Source organism: Strigops habroptila, chromosome 3, assembly GCF_004027225.2.
Source record: "Strigops habroptila isolate Jane chromosome 3, bStrHab1.2.pri, whole genome shotgun sequence".
In the NCBI taxonomy this organism is placed as follows: Eukaryota; Metazoa; Chordata; class Aves; order Psittaciformes; family Psittacidae; genus Strigops; species Strigops habroptila.
In genome coordinates this window covers 4,587,839-4,606,223 of record NC_044279.2, presented here as the reverse complement: position 1 = coordinate 4,606,223, position 18,385 = coordinate 4,587,839, and the positions used below count along the sequence as shown (strand labels likewise).

General features: G+C 45.5%; 2 protein-coding genes across 2 annotated transcripts in view; one reads left to right on the top strand and one right to left on the bottom strand.

Annotated features, from left to right (window-relative positions):
- The window catches only part of ITIH2 (inter-alpha-trypsin inhibitor heavy chain 2), a 29,492-nt gene extending 27,893 nt beyond the window's left edge, over window positions 1-1,599 (bottom strand). Inside the window, exon 1 of the mRNA XM_030480175.1 lies at window positions 1,444-1,599. Coding sequence (XP_030336035.1) covers window positions 1,444-1,527 — 84 coding nt within the window. The 5' untranslated portion in view covers window positions 1,528-1,599. The remainder of the gene's footprint in view (window positions 1-1,443) is intronic.
- Window positions 1,600-9,264: 7,665 nt separating this feature from the next.
- ITIH5 (inter-alpha-trypsin inhibitor heavy chain 5) overlaps window positions 9,265-18,385 on the top strand; it is a 49,916-nt gene continuing 40,795 nt past the window's right edge. The window contains exons 1-3 of the mRNA XM_030480174.1: window positions 9,265-9,445; window positions 13,247-13,291; window positions 17,452-17,615. Coding sequence (XP_030336034.1) covers window positions 9,326-9,445; window positions 13,247-13,291; window positions 17,452-17,615 — 329 coding nt within the window. The 5' untranslated portion in view covers window positions 9,265-9,325. The remainder of the gene's footprint in view (window positions 9,446-13,246; window positions 13,292-17,451; window positions 17,616-18,385) is intronic.

Genomic DNA, 18,385 nt, shown 5'->3' with positions numbered 1-18,385 from the left:
CCCCTTGGTGTAAATGGGGAGCAGAGGCACAAACCATCTCAGATCAAAATGCTGCATCCTCACACATTCAGTTACCCTCTGTGGCCAGCCAGCTCTCCATATGCTTATAAGATCATGACCTTTACCATCATTTTACAACCTTTCCTTCTGAAACAAGGAGTAATATTTAACCCACTGAAATACAAGAGGCAGATTGTCATCAGGATGGATCTGGTCATTGTAACGACAGCATTTCAGATACTGATCTCACTTAAGCCAGCACGTTCAGAGAATTTCTACTTAAACAGGAGAAATTGTCTCTGGTTTTATACTAATATGCCTGAGAACTAAATCTGTCCCATTGACAGCAAAGGAACATCAGGTCTTTTCCAAGTGCAAAGCTGCACTGATTCAGCTAGAAACATGGTTTTCATACCACAACAATACTCTTAATTAAGTTTTGTTAGAAGTTTAACTTATGGCAATAAAGAAGTTTAAGCACATGAGTTGCTCTCCAACTTATGTGATAGGATACACACAAAGGTTTGGACAAAACTAACTTAAAATGTTTAAGCACATTGCTGTTAAACTGATACAACGTCTATGGTTAGAAAGGACCACAGGTCTGTAATATTCTTCCTGGGAATTACAAACTCACCGTGTCATGAAAAGTGCTGTAAGAAGAAAGAAAAAGAGGATATCCCGGCTCACTAATTCCTTCTGTTAATCCTGCAAAGGAAAAGAAAGCTTCCCACCATCCCTGCTGGCTTCACAGAAATACTGCAGTACGGCCATGTGGAAATGGGTACAGACACCCAAATCTAAGCTCACCTGAGGCTGGGGGTTCAAATTTGGACTCAGCTTCAGAGTCAAAGCTATAACTATGCTTCTTTTCATCACTGCATTATCCTAAGAAATTACAGGCTCTTCTATAAATTATCCCTCTGCTGAGGAATGTACAGTCAATAGGATCTTAACTCCGTGTTTGAAGTCCTGTTAACAAAAACCTGAGTCTATGTGAAGCTCTGTTGAAGTTCATAGTAGTCCATCCAGGAGACCCCATCCACAAAGATATCTAGGTGCTCCGTTTCTGCTTATTCCAGGGAAACAGGCTATAAAATATGCCGAACGTCTGAGCATAGAAGCCCACTTGAATGTTTAAAGGTTAAAAGCACCAGAAAAGGCAAAGTTGAGGTAAAAATATGAATCCTGCTGGAAAAGAAAGTTGGATTTATGCCCATATTATCCTGACTTTAATAGTATTTAAAAAGCAATGCTACAAATGACAGGAGAAAAGCAATTATCAGAACAATCCCATTTGCAGCTACAAGTAGAAGAGAATTCATGAGATACAAGCAGAGCTATGAAGCAATGACCCAGTTCTGCTCCCACCGAAGCCAGCTGCAGCTTCAATATTGACTTCAGCAAGGAAAGGAGACCTGGGATCTGCCTTGAAATACTCACATCTGGGATTTCATCGATAACAAGATCAAAGCTTCCTACTCCAGAAACGAGGAACAAAGCCAGGAAGCAGATCAGATGCTTCATTTTCTTCCTTCTTGCTTCCTGAGAACAGCCCGCATAGGTACTAGGCACAAGATCTTTCTTTCTCTGAGACAAGTTCAAGGAAACAGCTCAGGGTTATGGGGTATTTTGAACAGAGTTTTGAAACACTGACTTTGTTTAGCCCATAGGTAAATATTTGCCTTGTAACGTAAGTCTGAGCTGTGGTGCCTGAGCAAGGGTTATCCAAATAGTGTCTTCACTTGCCTCTGCTCTTGATAACAGCTCAGGCTTGGATAGGCTCACTTCTTGCTTTTGTAGCTTCCCGTGATGTTTGACTAATTTCCTGCTAGGCACAGACCTTGGAGTATCCAAAGCTTCAAAAGATCAAAGCACGAACTCACTCCTAGCTTGTTTGTTTATAGTAAATGAGGTGAAGACTGGTTCTCAGAGCAATGGAGGCAGCAACATTGTGCTTCTCCAAGGGCCCTCCCACCAAGCCATCTCACGGGGTTGGCAGAGACCTTTGGGTTTGATCGTGACCCACACAAATACCCTTTTTCAGCTCTGGCTGGGAAAGGATCATAGCTGGTGGTGGGATAGTTCTCAGTTTTCAATCTTAGTCATGTGAAAACATCTGATGATATTTTCAGATGCATGTTGTACAGCTCCTGGTTGCTTCTGAAACTGTTTTTTGGCCTCCCTGCCTCTTTGGATACTTCAAGAGATGGGATGAAGTAAGCCAGCAAAGCAAAAGGGGGACAGAAGGGAGGAAGCAGGTTTCTGCAGAGGAAGCTGGGCTATCCCATCCATTCTTCCAGGAAGAAAGGAAATTTGCAGACATGGGAGCAACCTGAATGGAAAAGACTGAATTACTATCTAACCCAGCAGACAAGATTATGTTATGTTATGTTATGTTTTGTTATGTTATGTTATATGTTGTGTTGAGTTGTGTTGTGTTGTGTTGTGTTATGTTGTTATACTGTACTGTACCATACTTGTGCTCCAGACTCTTCACCAGCTCCGTTGCCCTTCTCTGGACTCACTCCAGCACCTCAATCTCTCTCGTGTAGCGAGGGGCCAGAACTGAACACAGGATTTGAGGTGCAGCCTCACCAGTGCCCCGTATAGGGGGACAATCATTGCCCTGGTCCTGCTGGCCACAATATTGTTGAAACAGGCCAGGATGCTGTTGGCCTTCTTGGCCACCCGGGCACAAGCTGGATCTTAACCAAAGTAGCATAATGAGGTATGGAAGCACCCTCCTGCACATCTTTGTCTTCGTTTTCAGTCCGTGGCAATAAATAGATTTTTTCTGACTGTATGGTGCCTGACTCAATTTCATTACCTGCCTTACCATAGAATGGGGTGACTCCTGCCCTTGCTGGGTCTAATTCATGCAGTGTACAATATAAGGAGTCCAGTCAGAGAGCTCAGAGGATGACACCAGCTCTGGGGACATCTATGCTTCATCAGATGACTCCTACCTCCTGGAGTGAGCAGCTCTGCATTTATCACTTTATCCTTATCACAGTTTATCAATTTTAGACTTTTTGAGAAGAGGAGAATCTCACTGTCATGATCCCAGGCATGCTGCTTCAAACAGGAGGTTGGCTTACAGCTCTGTGATACATAAAATATCCAGGTTGGTTTTAAATCATATAGTCAGGACACTGACAATTTAACCATATTCCTTGAACTCAGTGCTTACTCAGCCTCTTAGGTTGATTTTGCTCAGTGCTGTGTGCCTGGTGTGATGCTATTAACAGCATTTAAGTTAGCGGCCTTAAAGTTAGCTTAGGAACACCTCCGTGAGTGCTGCTGGGGCTATAACAGGGCTTATCCAGGCCTGCAAGAGCAGCAGGCATGGGGCACCCAGTCTTCACTGTGTTGATGGTATCTAGTATAGCTTGAATTTTCTGTCTAAGCTGAGTTCTGCTCACACGTGTGTCCCTAGCTCACAGTGACCAACCCTTTCTCATCAGAAACTTCAAGCTGTTCTGGAGGTATGTGGGAGCCAGGACCAGGAATCTCATCACTGCTGCTCTGAAGAGATTTAAAAGTCCCTTTAGGACAGAATTTAATTTAAACATTATTTTTGTAACCCATTATTTCTGTCCTCTCATAACCACCAAACGTGGCTTAGGGGTGTTTTTTCGGTAAAAAGGACAGGATCGGGAAATCAGTGTGACCACTAGATGGCATGAACTGCTTAAATATACTGCCCGAAAGAGTCCGAAAAGCTGGAATTCGTCAAAGAGAAGGTACAGAAAACACAGAGAGGAGCAGGTATGCTCAGAGCCCTACTATTTGCTGTCAAGTTAGGTGAACTTCCTCAGAACTTCATTAAGAGGACAGTATCTCATTAAGATGCTTTGTGGTGTGTGTCCGTTGGGCTTTTTCAGGAGTTGTCCTCTCATGGTTGGCATTCCTCTGGAAGGAAGTTTTCATGCACTTGCTGTTACTGCTGGGCAGAGTCTGTCCCTCAGAATAATCAGATTGTGTTAGCTTGGCTTGCACCTAGGAAGAAATGCTCTCAATTTCTGTGTCTTATGTGACAGCCAGTTTCCTCTTCCCATATCAAATTCCTTATCCATATTCCAGTGATCCGGGTAAGAACAGGGTGTACCTGCAAGGCAACACTCTTACCCAGGGTGCCTACTGCCCTAACACTCATCACATCACAACCAGCCATTCTGGGAAATACTATATGGACATGTAGAAAAGGCTTTTTTGGTGCCTTAACTTTCTTCTCTTGGCACTGCCATTCAACAGAGATATACCAGGTACCAGGACTCAGCAACCTGCCTGTCTGAGGACCTCTTCACAGTGACTTTCACATCAGTCCCCCAGACAGAGTCAGACATCTCCAGCACCAAGGCCCTTTGGCAGAGACTTTGGGCATATTTAACCAGAAAATACCAGAATTTGAAGTTCTGAAATGCTCTGCTGGGCCATGGTGCAAACAAGGTGCACACAGGCAGATATGCAGCCACAGAGACTCCAGGAAAGGGCTTTCAGGAACCTCCCAAATAGTGACAGAACTGGGGACCATCAGGTCCCATCTAGATGTTTCATAGGAGGTTCCTTAGATTAAGACCTGAAAGAAAATACTTAATGTAATTCCCTGCACTTCACTGTGATTAATTTTACCTCTGGACATTTATCTACATCAATGCCTGTGTAACCTTTTGGGGCTTTTTCCAATTTCTCCGTCAAATTGCTGGCTTTGAATGCCACCAAACTCTACACTCCATTAGTAGATTTAGTTTCTGGTTCAGACACTTCTCTGATACTTTTAGGCATTTAATGTAGGTGCCTCTGCATGAGGTGGGTCTCTTGTGCCCCATTGTTCTATCTAGAACAGAGAACTGGAAGTCTTTAATGTATTGGATCCATGCAGCCATGGCACTGATGCAGTGATCAAATGCATCTCTGGTGTTGTTCCTTCAGCTTGAGTCTGGAGTCTGGAAAACTGCTCTTGAGCTAGAAGGTAGCAACATTTTCCTCATTTTAACACTCCCTACAGGGTTTATTTAAGTGGTAGGGTGAAAATTAGGAGGACTGGTCCTACCCATGAGCTTTGAATGGAAAAACAGGGAATGCAGATTATGTGAAGGCAGAGCATCACCAAGGGGGATGTGTTTGTGTATTGACACAGAGAGATTCCTTGATATAACATGATCCATTCCAGGTGAAATGTGTGCGGAAGCTCACATTAGCTGTTAGATCATGCCTGTCTCCACTCTCTCTGCTCATGCTCCCTGCAGGCATGCCAGGCAATTGAATTTAGTGAGCTCCCACCCGAAAACCAGCTGCTCATCTTGCTGAGTCGGCCAAAGTCAGCATCAAACATGTCTAATGTGAACACACCTGAGTAGCTGCTTATCTTGGTCTCCAGTGCATCCCCAGAACAGTGCCTGGCACGTTTGCCCCCAGATCAGGAGACTGTATTCCAAGGAAGGGGATAATGTGAACAATCAAGACCCCAGGGTTAATGTTCACTCACCAAACCTAACCGCATCTGAACCACATTAAGACACACCTTGGTGTTATTTAGCTATGTGCTGAGTCCTAATGTGCCCTTGCTGAGGAAAGCATGAACAGGTTTGGCTGCTCCTCATTACTCTGGGAAGGGCAGTGCTTTTCCCAGCTCATTATCTCATGCCTGTTGGTTATCCTGTATCTGCTCTAGGGTCCTGTTTTGGTCTGAATATCCCCTTTTCACCAGATGTGCTAGGATCAGCTTTATTGCAGTATCTTTGCACTGTCTCACTGTTTTGATTTACTGTGACCCCCAGCTCCTCACCTGTGCAATGTGAGAAGAGTGGCTGTAGAAACAAGCTGAATACTGATCAGGAGGCAGAGAGTGATAGACAGTGAGATTTGGATGTTTTTCCAAATGCTTCTTGACTGCCTAATGGGTATTTCAATCTGGCAAACATCTCCCTTTCCTGCTCAGGAACTACTGTTATCTCTAGGGTTAGCAGGGTAGTTTTGAATTGCTTTTACAGGACTGCTTCGGTTTCCTCTAGGTTTTCCAAAACAGAAGGAAAATCCTTCTCTATGTATTGTTTTAAATGCCTGTTTTTCTAAGCATATGCTGACACTTTTATTCATCTGTGTCCTCTGGTTAGGAAACACGGACAGAGCAGGTTGACAAGAACAAGAGGCCTCAGCCCTGCTTCGCATGCTGCACCAGTGGTCTGAGCTAGACAAGACATGCAGGAGCTGAACACTTGGGGGTGTTGGTTGACGGGAAACTTAACATAAGACAGCTTCAGTGTGCACTCGCAGCCCAGAAACCAACCATGTGCTGGGCTGCATGAAAAGAAGCATGACCAGGAGGTGGAAGGAGGTGATCCTGCCCCTCTACTCTGCTCTCATGAGACCCCACTTGCAGCACTGTGTGCAGTTCTGGTGTCCTCAACATAAGAAGGACACGGAGCTGTTGGAGCAAGTCCAGAGGAGGCCACGAGGATGATCAGGGGCTGGAGCACCTCCCGTATGGACACAGGCTGAGAAAGTTGGGGCTGTTCAGCCTGGAGAAGAGAAGCTGTGTGGAGACCTCAGAGCAGCTTCCAGTGTCTGAAGGGAGCTACGAGGATGCTGGAGAGGGACTCTTCATCAGGGGCTGTAGCAATAGGACAAGGGGTGATGGGTTCAAACTGAAACAGGGGAAGTTCAGGTTAGATCTAAGGAAGAATTTCTTTACTGTGAGGGTGCTGAGGCGCTGGCACAGGGTGCCCAGAGAAGTGGTAAATGCTCCATCCCTGGCAGTGTTCAAGGCCAAGTTGGACAGAGCCTTGGGCGACATGGTTTAGTGTGAGGTGTCCCTGCCCATGGCAGGTGGTTGGAACTGGATGATCTTAAGGTCCTTCCCAACCCAAACCATTCTGTGATTCTGTGATTCTGTGAAATAAACTGGATTGAGATTAAAAATGCTTCAAACCATTTTGTGTGTGTCCTTAAACCAGGTCTCAGCCTGAACCATTCCTTTGAAGTCTTTCTTGATTCCCAGCTGGATGGCTGAGACCTCTTCCATCTCCTTTTGAAAAGGTGAGGAGATGAAAGTAATGCCTTGGCTATCTTCTGGCAGGGACCACATCAGTACAGCAATCATTTGGGGTGCCTCTGGGGGCCTGAAGCATCCTGCCCCAGCCTCCTTCCAGCTTTCTCTCACCAGCCACATAAGCCCTTTGCCATTCAGTGCTGCTCAGCTCTGCAGTTCCCATCCTGGATATGGGCACTCCAGAGGCCTTTGTACCTGCCACTGATGGAATGGTCCCAGTGGGAGACGAGCTGTCCAGGCTTTTGATTCCTTCCCTACTGCTGGCAATGCCAGAAAGGGCCTGTGTGTGAACATGGTGTGGCCTTAGCCTAAGTCTGAGCCATTAGTTTGCTAAAGGGCAGTTCCAAAGGTGTTATCCTTGCTGTCCCTTCCCTTTATTCCATCTCCATCTCCCCTCATCCCTTCTAAACGGGGAGCAAGCACTTTTCTGTTCCTCTGTTACACATGCTAGATGTGGAGGACATTATGCTCCCAGTACATAGGCTTTTAGTGCACATATGCTTTCAGATGGGTTCACACATATCCAGAAGGACAAACTCCAGTAACCCAAGAGCGTGTTTATCCATCTTAGCAAGGCCAAACAGACATTGAGACACTCACTGGATTGTCACTGCCATGGGCTGGAGCTGAAGCAAAACAGGTTCAGTCCCTGATGACCCAGAGCTGGAAAGCAAAAAGAAAACGCAGTGGTTTGAATCCTGACATGTTTGTGCAGGCAGCAACTAGTGCCTGCATAAAGGAAAAACAAAAACCCAAACCAGACAAAAACAGAGGAAATTGGGTCTGTTGGATTGAAGAAGTTACTGTTGGCGTATTAAAATGAAGTACCTAATTTGGGGTTAGTTGAGTGCAGCAGATACAAGTTCCAAAACGCCTGGGGATGAGACGTGCCTGGTCCATGCCAGCTTGCACAGCCCATGCCTAAAGCAACATCCCTGGCAGCTGAGCAGTGGGGACCCAGCCTGCCATGGGGAGGAGAGGGCTCTGCCTTTGGGAAACAGTGAAGAACAGAAGGGTCACCCCAGCTTTGCCCAATGGAGAGACAGAGGCCAGATGGTAACAGAGAGGGCTGAAAGTGCTGGTCTTGGCTGTGTTCACTGGCACCCAGCAGGGTGCCAAGGCAGGGGTGTGGAGGGAGCCCTGCCCTGCGCTGGGATGGAGGAGCTCCCTGAAGGAGCTTGCACAAGCAAACCAAGGCTTCTCCAGCAGGAGAAGATGTCACTTCAGAGAGGGTGAAACCAGAGGGTTTTACCACTCATTAGCGAAGCCCCAGCCTTGAAGCATGTCATTGGATTCTGCTCACTAAGGGAGTGGGTAGGAGGGTGCTCTTTAATATGGGATAATCAGTTTGGTCTGGAGAAGAGAAGGCTCAGGGGGGACCTTCTCGCTCTCTACAACTGCCTGACAGGAGGATGGAGCCAGGAGGGGGCTGGTCTCTGCTCCCAAGGAACAAGGGCTGGGACAAGAGGAAACGGCCTCAAGCTGCACCAGGGCAGGTTTAGATGGAGATGAGGAACAATTCCTTCCCCAAAGGGCGCTCAGGCATTGGAACAGGCTGCCCAGGGCAGTGCTGGAGTCACCGTCCCTGCAAGTGTTCACACCCCGTGTAGCTGAGGCCCTCAGTGCCATGGGTTAGTGGTGGCCTTGGCAGTGCTGGGGAGCAGTTGGACTTGATGAGCTTAAAGGTCTTTTCCAACCCAGTTGATCGTATGATCCTATGGCTGTGGTGTGAGCCATTCTCCCCATGAAGAGACACCCTGGCAACCCTGACACCCTTCCAGCTCCCACAGGCACCAGTCACCAGCCCCTCAGGCAGGCACTATGTGATAGCCACCATCCTTAGCCCCTACTTCATCACCCAGCACAGTGTGGAAGCATCTCCTCATCCCTCCTCAGTGGGGAGGCTGAGGGACACCACGGGGCTGAGGTGCTGCTGGTGCCTAAAAGGCGGGTGGCAGCACATCAGGGACACCCAGTGACACCCCTATCTGCTGCACAAAGGGGATTGCGGGTGGCATCGAGAGGGACACGGTGGTGGCTCATGCCCAGCAGCCCAGGGAGCAGCTGCAGGATGGAAGCCCTGCAGGATCCCCCGCAGTCCCTGGAAGCCGCCTGAGTGGAAAAGGGGCCGGTCCGGAGCTGGGAAGGAGGGGAAGAGGGTGGATCGTTCTGCCTCCTGTCAGCTCCTCGCAGCCCGTCGGCAGCGCAGGCAGCAGCGGGGCTTTCCTCTACCTGCGGGGCAGGAGCCCCGGCCGGCGCTCCCGCTCCACCATGATCCTTTGGTTATGGCTCTGCTGCTGCTTCTCCACCTCGGTGGGACAGCCCGACTCGGAGCTGATGGCGAGATACCTGGAGGAGAAGCTGATGGCAGACTACAGCATCATGGAGCAAGTAAGTTTGTTCGGGAGCATCTAGTGGTGGAGCTGGCTTGTCCCCTCTTAACCATCAGTATCAACGTGCAGGGCAGCCTGCTAAAACAGCATTTATTGCACCCATGGCTGTGGCAGCATTTCAGCTCTATGGGAGGCTGCTACTAAGGAGCAATGAAGTTGTTGGAGGTGCTGAGCTAGGAAAGCACTCGCACCCTCCCATAACAGTGCTAGAGGATGGGTTCAAAGCTGATATCCCCATAGCTGTGCAAGTGAGGCGTTTCACAAGGATAAGGGAGTTAATGCAGTGTTCTGGCCATGCGCCAGGCTGAGTAATTCAGAGTATTTCGGGCTCGGAGGAAAGTTTTGCTGCCTATGGTCTCAGTACTTGATTTTTAACCCGTGCTGGATGTAACGAAACACATGGTTTTCAGCATGGTAAATGCTTCTTGACCAGGAGAGAAAAAGTATATATATGTATATACATATTCTGCAAGTGAGGGCTGTTGTGTTGTGGATTGGATTTTCTGTTCAAATGGGGCTGAAAGAGCAACAAACTTTTTGCAAGTGATCAAGAGAGTTTAGGCGACAGTTTGGGAGGCTGTGATTTAAAAGGCTGAGCTTCAGATCTGTGCTTACATCCTTCGGCTTCATAACAGATACCACGAGTTACTTTGAGTTTCTTAGGGCATCAATCAGTTGTGTAAATCTGATCAGATCTGGGAGGTTCTGTAGTATGAGACACTGAGGTGGGACTGGCAGATACAATGAAGGATATGTGGAAGACCTGTGCCTTGTGGGAGGGCAGGTGGGATACCCTAATACATCCAAAGTGTCGTTGAATGCCTGTATTTGGTATGTTTTGCCACACGGTAAGCAGGAAGAATAAGGCATTTCATATGTGTCTGTACCTGGTCATTCAGACACTCATCCCACCTAGAATGAGAAGAACCTCCCTCCAGAAGTGCCCATGTCTCTCCACTGTGAGACCTCAGCAACACCATTGTTGATCCTGACTGCTATGAACACTTATTCCTTGTTGGGGAATTCAGCCACAAACCAACATGTTCTTGCAGACCCACCTGCCCAAGTGGGAGAGAATATCTCCACCATTGTCCTGCCAGTGGAGTAGTATCTGAGAGTAGTCACTTACCTGCTTTAGCGGGAAAATCAGTCACGAAGCTCAAGCAACTGGCTCACAGTGTTGGCATAACCTGGCTGGTCTTGCTTGAGGCAAATGAGGATGTTTTCACAGGAGCTGTGTTGCTGGCAGATCATCATCAACAGTAACTTACAATACAAAAGCAGTGATATATAAATGGAGGTGCTGACCTGTTCCCTTAGGACAGGGAGGTCTAGAAGAGGATATGGGTCTGTCTTCACTGAACACATGAACCAGGTTAAGAACAGGCAGGTGCTTCCCTACATCAAGATAATACCCTATAGACAAATCTCTAATGGATTCAGGAGAATGTATAAGGTTGTGTTTAACATCCTGGGAAGATCTTCCTACACAAAGGCAAGTACAGACACAGGTCTTTGCAGGATCATGGTATCTGCAATGAGTGTGGATTACCTGTTGACTTATACAATGATTGACCACTCTGCTAAGGTAGTTGATAAGGTTGCTAGCTATTACTGTTGCACTAGAGGTAGTTTTCTGGACTGTTTTTCACAGGTGATTGAGTTCCTATTGCCCAAGTTATTGTCTGTAGACCATGCTGACTAGCAGATGGCAACAGCTATGGGGTCACTACCAGCGATTACTGGGCTTTAATGAGTGCTTTGGAAGGCTTTAAAGCTAAAGGTTGATGGTAGCTTGGAAACTGTTCCATTAGATGATGCTGGTGAAGCTGGCTGATTCAAAGCAGTTTGATGGACTGATCAGTAGCATAAGCCCTGCAGCAGTGCTTTGACAGTAGTCATGAAGTCCCAGCAAACAGAATACTGTTATCTGGTGATTCTTAGCTACTCACTGGTGTCTACTGGTTATTCTCCAGACTTTAGAAGGTAGCTTCTGAAGGAATCAAGTCATACAAAGCTTTCTTATGCAAATAAATAAGCAAGCAAAATAGGTGTGTGGTGGTGAAAGATAAAACCAGTAACCAAGTTTCCCGTTTCACCAATTAGTCAGTAAAAACCACTGTGACCATGCCATACAGGATGACAGGTGGATTTGTTCCAAAAAGTTATCCTTTAGTAAAAAAACTACTGAAGACCATTGATCTCTCATCCCTGCATCCCCTCCAAGCAGGACCAACTTCACAGACAGTTTCCTGGCTTGTTCTGAAGAACCTACAGTGATAGAGATGCTGAAGCCTCTCACAGGAGGCTCTTAGGTGCTTTGCTTGCTTGAGATAACACTCAGACAGAAAGTTTCTTCCAAAATTTAAACTGCAGAGAATTCATCTCCTCTCCTCGCCTCTCCTCTCCTTTCCTCGCCTCTCCTCTCCAGCCTTTTCCTCTCCTCTCTTCTCTTTCTTCTCCTTCTCCTTCTCCTTCTCCTCCTTCTCCTTCTCCTTCTCCTTCTTCTCCTTCTCCTTCTCCTTCTCCTTCTCCTTCCCCTTCTTCTTCTCCTTCTTCTTCTTCTCCTTCTCCTTCTTCTCCTTCTCCTTCTTCTCCTTCTCCTTCTCCTTCTCCTTCTCCTTCTCCTTCTCCTTCTCCTTCTCCTTCTCCTTCTGCTTCTCCTCTCAAGTTTCCCAATGGAACTCTTTTCCTTTAGTTCTAATTTTACAAGATGTTGGCTAAAATAATGTAGAAGGAAAAAATAAAGATTCTAGTGGAGGAGACTTTAATTTCCCCATTGGGCATTCCTGAGCCTTTCAGTGCGTGATATAAACAGACAAAATCATCTCTTTGGCAAGGGCTGCTGTTATTTCAGTGTAAATCAACAGAAAGGGCAAATCAGGTAAAAAAATATCATTGCCTTCCTCTGCTCTCTGGTTGAAGAAGTCACTTGGCTTCCCTCATTGACAAGAGACTTGAATGTTGTTTTGGGGAGGGATTTGATTTGGAGAGATTGCTAAGCTCAGGCTTACAGCATGTGCAGGGAAGAAGTCAGAGGCGTTCTTGTTGTTGTGAAGGATAATACTAGGAGTACTATTGCGTTGTCATAGGTGAAGCACTTTTTTTCATAATAACATCTGTGGCTGAGTTTACATTCCTTTATTCCCTTTTTGCAATAACTGGCGCTTTACTGTCACCACACAGTAAATCCATAGTACCTGTGGAGAGTTTTGAGGCAACTCATAACTGCTGTTGAGGTAATATCAATAAAACTGAAGCCATAACATTAGTTTACACAAGTCCTCCCTTGGAGCAGGTCCACAAGTGCAGTAGAATGGAGTTACGCTTGCTAGACACCACCAAATGTGTGCTAAGAGTTAACCTGGTCGCTGCTCGAGCATTTGATGAGCATTGTGGACCACTTAGCAGCCCTTCTCATCATGTACTGTGTAACATGAGACAGTATGACAGGGCCTTTGTGTGACTCCATAGGAAGCTATAAGGGAATACACTTCCAGGGCCAAGACAGAGCATCCAGGGTGAGGGCTGAGGTTCCCATCTTCATATAGAGTGCCTCTTAACAAATAGCATTTGCAAAACAGAACACGCCTCCTCACCTGCAAGAGCCTCATTCCACTGCTGAGCTTTGATAAATGGGTTTGTTAATATAGGAGTGAGTCAGGTTTTAGTTTTAACCAGAGGAACACTTGAACCTGAACATGGGTGATCAGTCACACAAACCCACATCTGGATTTAAGCAAGTGGCATGTCTTCTCTAAGCTGACTAGGCTCCATTAACCGCCTTAACTCTTTGCAGGTTGCACGCCGTGTTCCAAGACAGGCCAAGTTTCTGCAGAGGCTGGTATGTATACACTGTGTCTTCATTTCATCTCCTGGAAATGGCACTTGCTGTATGTATATATGTGTGCCCAGGAATGAACTATGTCCATGATGGTAGATAAATCTTCATTCTGACCCTTGCAACATATACAGGTTCTCCTAATACTTCCCAATTCGTCTTCTCGATCCCAGATTTGGAGAGAGAACATATATTGTTACAAACCTTAACCATGCAATGAACATAATGGTGAAATCTCATTGAATTTGAAGAGTTTGCTTTGAAATTTGAAGATCTCTGTCTGAAATTTACTGAAGAAAGGAAGAAAACAAGGAAGCCAATATCCTTCTTTCAGCAAGGGAACCTAGACTTTAGATGTGCAGTAAATCTGTGAGATTTGGCTAAATTGCTGTACCAGAAGTTGCATAGCTTAGATCAAATCTTTGACTGAAAAGGCAGCCAATGAATTTGCTGTTCATGTCCATATTCATGTTCTGGCTTTTCTGAGGGATGGGGGCTTCCCAGTTGAGAATTGGAGGAACTCATTTCATGCCTCAGCAGCCGTCACATGTTTATAGCTTCTGGTCCCTTTGATCTTTGGCAGATTTGAATCAGCAGCCTAAAAGAGAGCAACTCTCACACTACCAGTTTATTACTTCTAATCTGAGATATGGTCAATTTGTTTTGATGAAAGCAACTGATAAAGGTAAAAATGTGGAATGCATTTAATTTTCCTTCAGCTCTTTCCTGTCTTTCCAAACATTTGATGTAAACAAGCACAAAACAATGCGTTTGGCAAGAAAATCTCAGCTCCCAGTTCATCATAATAACCAGGACACCTTCATAAAGCACTCAGCCAACCTGCCTCACAGCAGTGTGCTGATCTGCTGCCTTGGCACCCCCAAGCTTTATTTTTAATAGGGATAATAAATCACAGTAATAATAATGTGAAACAAATGGATTGTTTTGTTTTTTTCCTTTGTGCTGCCTCTCATCTTCTGAAGGCCTTAATAAAAAGTGGAGAAAACAAACAGGCATTTGCGCAGCTGTAAGTCAGAGCATCAGGCGCTGATGGATTGTGTAAGAGCTCCAGGGAAAGCAGAAGAATCATGGACTGGAACTTGGGCTGCCAGCCAAGCCCGACCGAGCAACCTGTTTGGAAACTGCCTCTGCTCCCACTGTTTATATTTTCTATACACAAGGAATGGCAGATCCCTTCCAGGGATGGGAAGATGAATCAGTTCTTTCACCCTCAGTTGTATGTGATGTCCTTTATCAGTGTTTGCTTCCCCAACAGCAACTCTTATCCACCAGGAAGAGAGAGAGGTGTTGAATGTCTTCTTTTTTCACTTGCTTTTGCTGTTCCTCAGTCTGTGAGGGTATCAGAAGTGGAGCTTGTTCAGTTGTACAGAGAGATATGACAGAGATCAGTTGAAACTAGCAAATAGCAGATTCAGATTCAACAGAATCATAGAATCACAGAATGGTTTGGGTTGGAAAGGACCGTAAGATCATCCAGTTCCAACCTCCTGACATGGGCAGGGACACCTTCCACTAGACCATGTGGCCCAAGGCTCTGTCCAACCTGGTCTTTAACACTGCCAGGGATGGGGCATTTATCACTTATTTGGGCACCCTGTGCCAGCGCCTCAGCACCCTCACAGGGAAGAACTTCTGCCTTATATCTAACCCGAACTTCCCCTGTTTCAGTTTAAACCTATCACCCCTCGTCCTAAGACTCTAAGTGACATGCTTCTTCATATAAAATACCACTAAGCTGTGGGACTCCTTGCTACAAAATGTTGCAGATGATGGAAGTTTACATGGATTCAGAAAGCAGCTGTGTAAAGCTGTAGAAGGAAAATCTACAGAGGTTTGCTAAGCACAAAAATACCACTCTTGGCTCATAAGTTCCTTCAGCCACAAATTACTGAAACAGAATATTTCCAGGTAGTATCAGTGCAGGTTGGACCGATTTTACACTGTAAGCATGTGTTACTGATCTCTGCCAGTGATAGGTTACAGGGTCAGAATTGCTTTTGTTCTCACCCAGTACAACCATTCTTAAGTTCTGGTTGTAACACGGGCATGTCCTCTGTCATGTTCTAAAGACTTTCTGACTTCAGGTGAATCCATCACTGAATTCACAGAGTCAGATAGATCTGTCCCTGCAGAACCACGTGCATCTCAATTAAAAGGCATAGGGCTTGATCCTCTTTTGCTGTTGAACTGTCAACTCTGTTTGAACCCATATCTTATGATGAAATGCAGAACATGGGAGTGGATGCAGAAGATCTGGAACCAAAGAATTCGCTGTGGTTTCTTTTAGATTCTTTTACTTCTTTCATTAAATCCTCTGTATCTCTTGCTATGCCACAGACAATTAGTGGTATGGAAGCCTGAATGAAACATCAACTCGTTACATCTGGAAACATTCCTACAAACACTACTTCTGATCAAAACTCCCCATCCTCTCCATTTTCAGGATAATGAGACTGGGAAGCTATGCCTATGTAGCAGGGAAAATCCTAAAACAGCAGGATCTAACTCTAATCAACAGTGACTGAGTAAAAGCCACTAGTAGGCTAAGGGGGGGATCTAGGCAGATGTGTTCTAGTCTAAACCCATTGCACTGGACTGTCTGAAGTCAATGAGACAAATCACACCCTAGAAGTTCTTGCCATTGAGCTCTATGTGAGCTGAGCCTGTGCAAAGCGGGATGATCATGGACACAGAGCACATCACACATTTTCCAGCTGTTAAAGATATCATGATTAGGTTCATCTGAGACACATTTATCAGAGTTTTTCCAAGCCTTGGTAGTGTAGGCAGGGGATGCTTTATTCCAAGTCTATTGACAGTTTCATGTTTATTTCCAGTGGATCCTCATTCTTCCACTTGCCTGGAATTCACTAGCCCAGCATCTTGGTTAGTGGGATGCTCAGTAATAACACTGCTTCTGATGCCATCAGCTACTACAGAAATGTTCTTGTTTCATACTTACACAGACACGTGTTAAGCCATTTGTCAAAATGATTTTTGTTCTGAAGAAAAAAGCCTGGAAGTGCAGCTGAAGAGCATGTTCCTGTCTTCAGAACTCTTATGCGTGTGTGACCAGAGGCTTTCTGACTGAGGTGTTTGCTCAGTAGGAAAAGTCTCACTGTATTTGGCTCGGTGAAGTTGCTCTGGATTTGCAATGTGTTTTACTGTTTAATTTCTTTCTGCTTTTGAGGGTTTGGTCTTTGACTGTTTAAAGCAACACAGGGATATTTTTCATGGGTTGCTTACAGTTAAATACACTGAAGTCTTCCAGGAAGAAAACTGCTGAGCTCCATGGAGACACTGCTGTCCAGAAAACACATTAGACTGAAGAAATGCTCCAACCCAGGCCTTGTGCGCAAAAACACATTCCCAAGAAGCAGAAATTGGCTTTCAGCTTCCATTGCTACATCATGTGTCATTCATTGCAGTCTCTGTTGCTTCTCTGCTGGAAGGAATCCAGTGTGGGCTAAAAGGCTTAAAATACTTTGCTTGAGACATCACAGTGTCAGTATTTCCTATTAAGTCTCTTCCATCCATTGGCTGAGGCCTCCAGGATAGATTCTCAGCAGAGGAGGACTCACTTGACTCCACTTACAGTAGTTTACATTACTTATGGATCTGACTGTGTGAATTTGAAGGTGCTGCTTCATAGTGGTCTCTAGGTCTTACATCTGCTCTTGCGCACAGTACACAGGGCAGGTTCCATGACATAGTTCTGGACTCTGTGGGGACCTATTTTAGGCTTCTTTTCCCAGGCCATAAAGGACTAATCGAGATCCTTTCACACGATTAGAGCTGAAGGCTGCAGTTTAGGATACAGGTGGATTTTGTCAGTGTGTTTCACAACATAAAGGCTGGTGTAATCAGAGCTTCATCCTTCCTGGACCCTTCCCAAGCTGGAAAATTTTCCCACAGCCATTTTCCTCACTGGAAAATGACTGTGGCCTTTGCTCTTGTGTATGAACATCTGAAATATTGAGGGCAAGCCCACCTTGCCTTCTGTTGACTGTTTTTTATAGGAGAGTCTAATACTCATAGGGTGGTAATTTGCGTGATGATATTAAGTATTAAAGCCATTGAAGCACTGAAAGGGTGAGTTATCTAACTGACAGTGTTAATAGGTAATCTTTTGATACCAACAGGAAACCAGGCCTCGGATGTCTGAATTCAGTGTGAAATCCACAATCATTTCTCGCTATGCTTTCACCACGGTGTCCTGCACGATGGTGAACAGTGGATCTGAGGCACGAGAGGCTGTGTTTGAGATGCAGATCCCAGCTCCAGCTTTCATCTCCAACTTTACCATGTAAGTAAGTAATGCTGACAGCTGGGTGGACAATGGTTCTCCCATCCCACAGATAGTTCTCTGAGATATCAAAGGCTGCACTAGGGCTGTATCAAGGCCTTTTTGCTTTTTTAAGAGAAAAATAAAACCTCACACATGCTATACTCCATCTGAGACTGGTCATGGCCCCAAAACACAGAGCATGCCCTTGAATGACAAGATGCTAAGATTCAAGTCTTCAATGTATATGGGGAAGAAAATAATTCTATTTCCTATCTGGATGTCTTTTAGCAACTTCCTTCTACTCCTCTCTCTCTGTTTTGAACCAGAAAAGTCTCTCCTAGCCCTCAGAAACCTCTTCAATTAAAGTTTTGGCAACATTGGCATATGATCATTATCTCACCTAACTGAATGTGGTGCCTAAGAAGCTCCTTGTTGTTCCAGGTTGTCCATACTGTCAATGAGTCAAGTCCAACCAGCAGACAGGTTCACTTGCTGCTGGAGGTGCTAGTCATTCTCTGTGAATAATACAGCAAGTAAAAGGCAACCCAGCTCATACCGAAATGACTCACTAAGGATAAACTAGCTCTCAAAGCATGTTTGCTTTGGTCATGCTCAGATCCTCTCTATGTGGCCACAACTTCAGACCTGACCATAGTAGATACTGGACCCACTCTTTTTAGAAAGACTTCCACTTGGACTGAGTAGGAAGAAAAGCAGTCTTTTGCCATTGGCCAAGCAAAATGTATGTTAAGGGGTGTTTCCTTATGGAATCCGTGGCCCTGTAACTC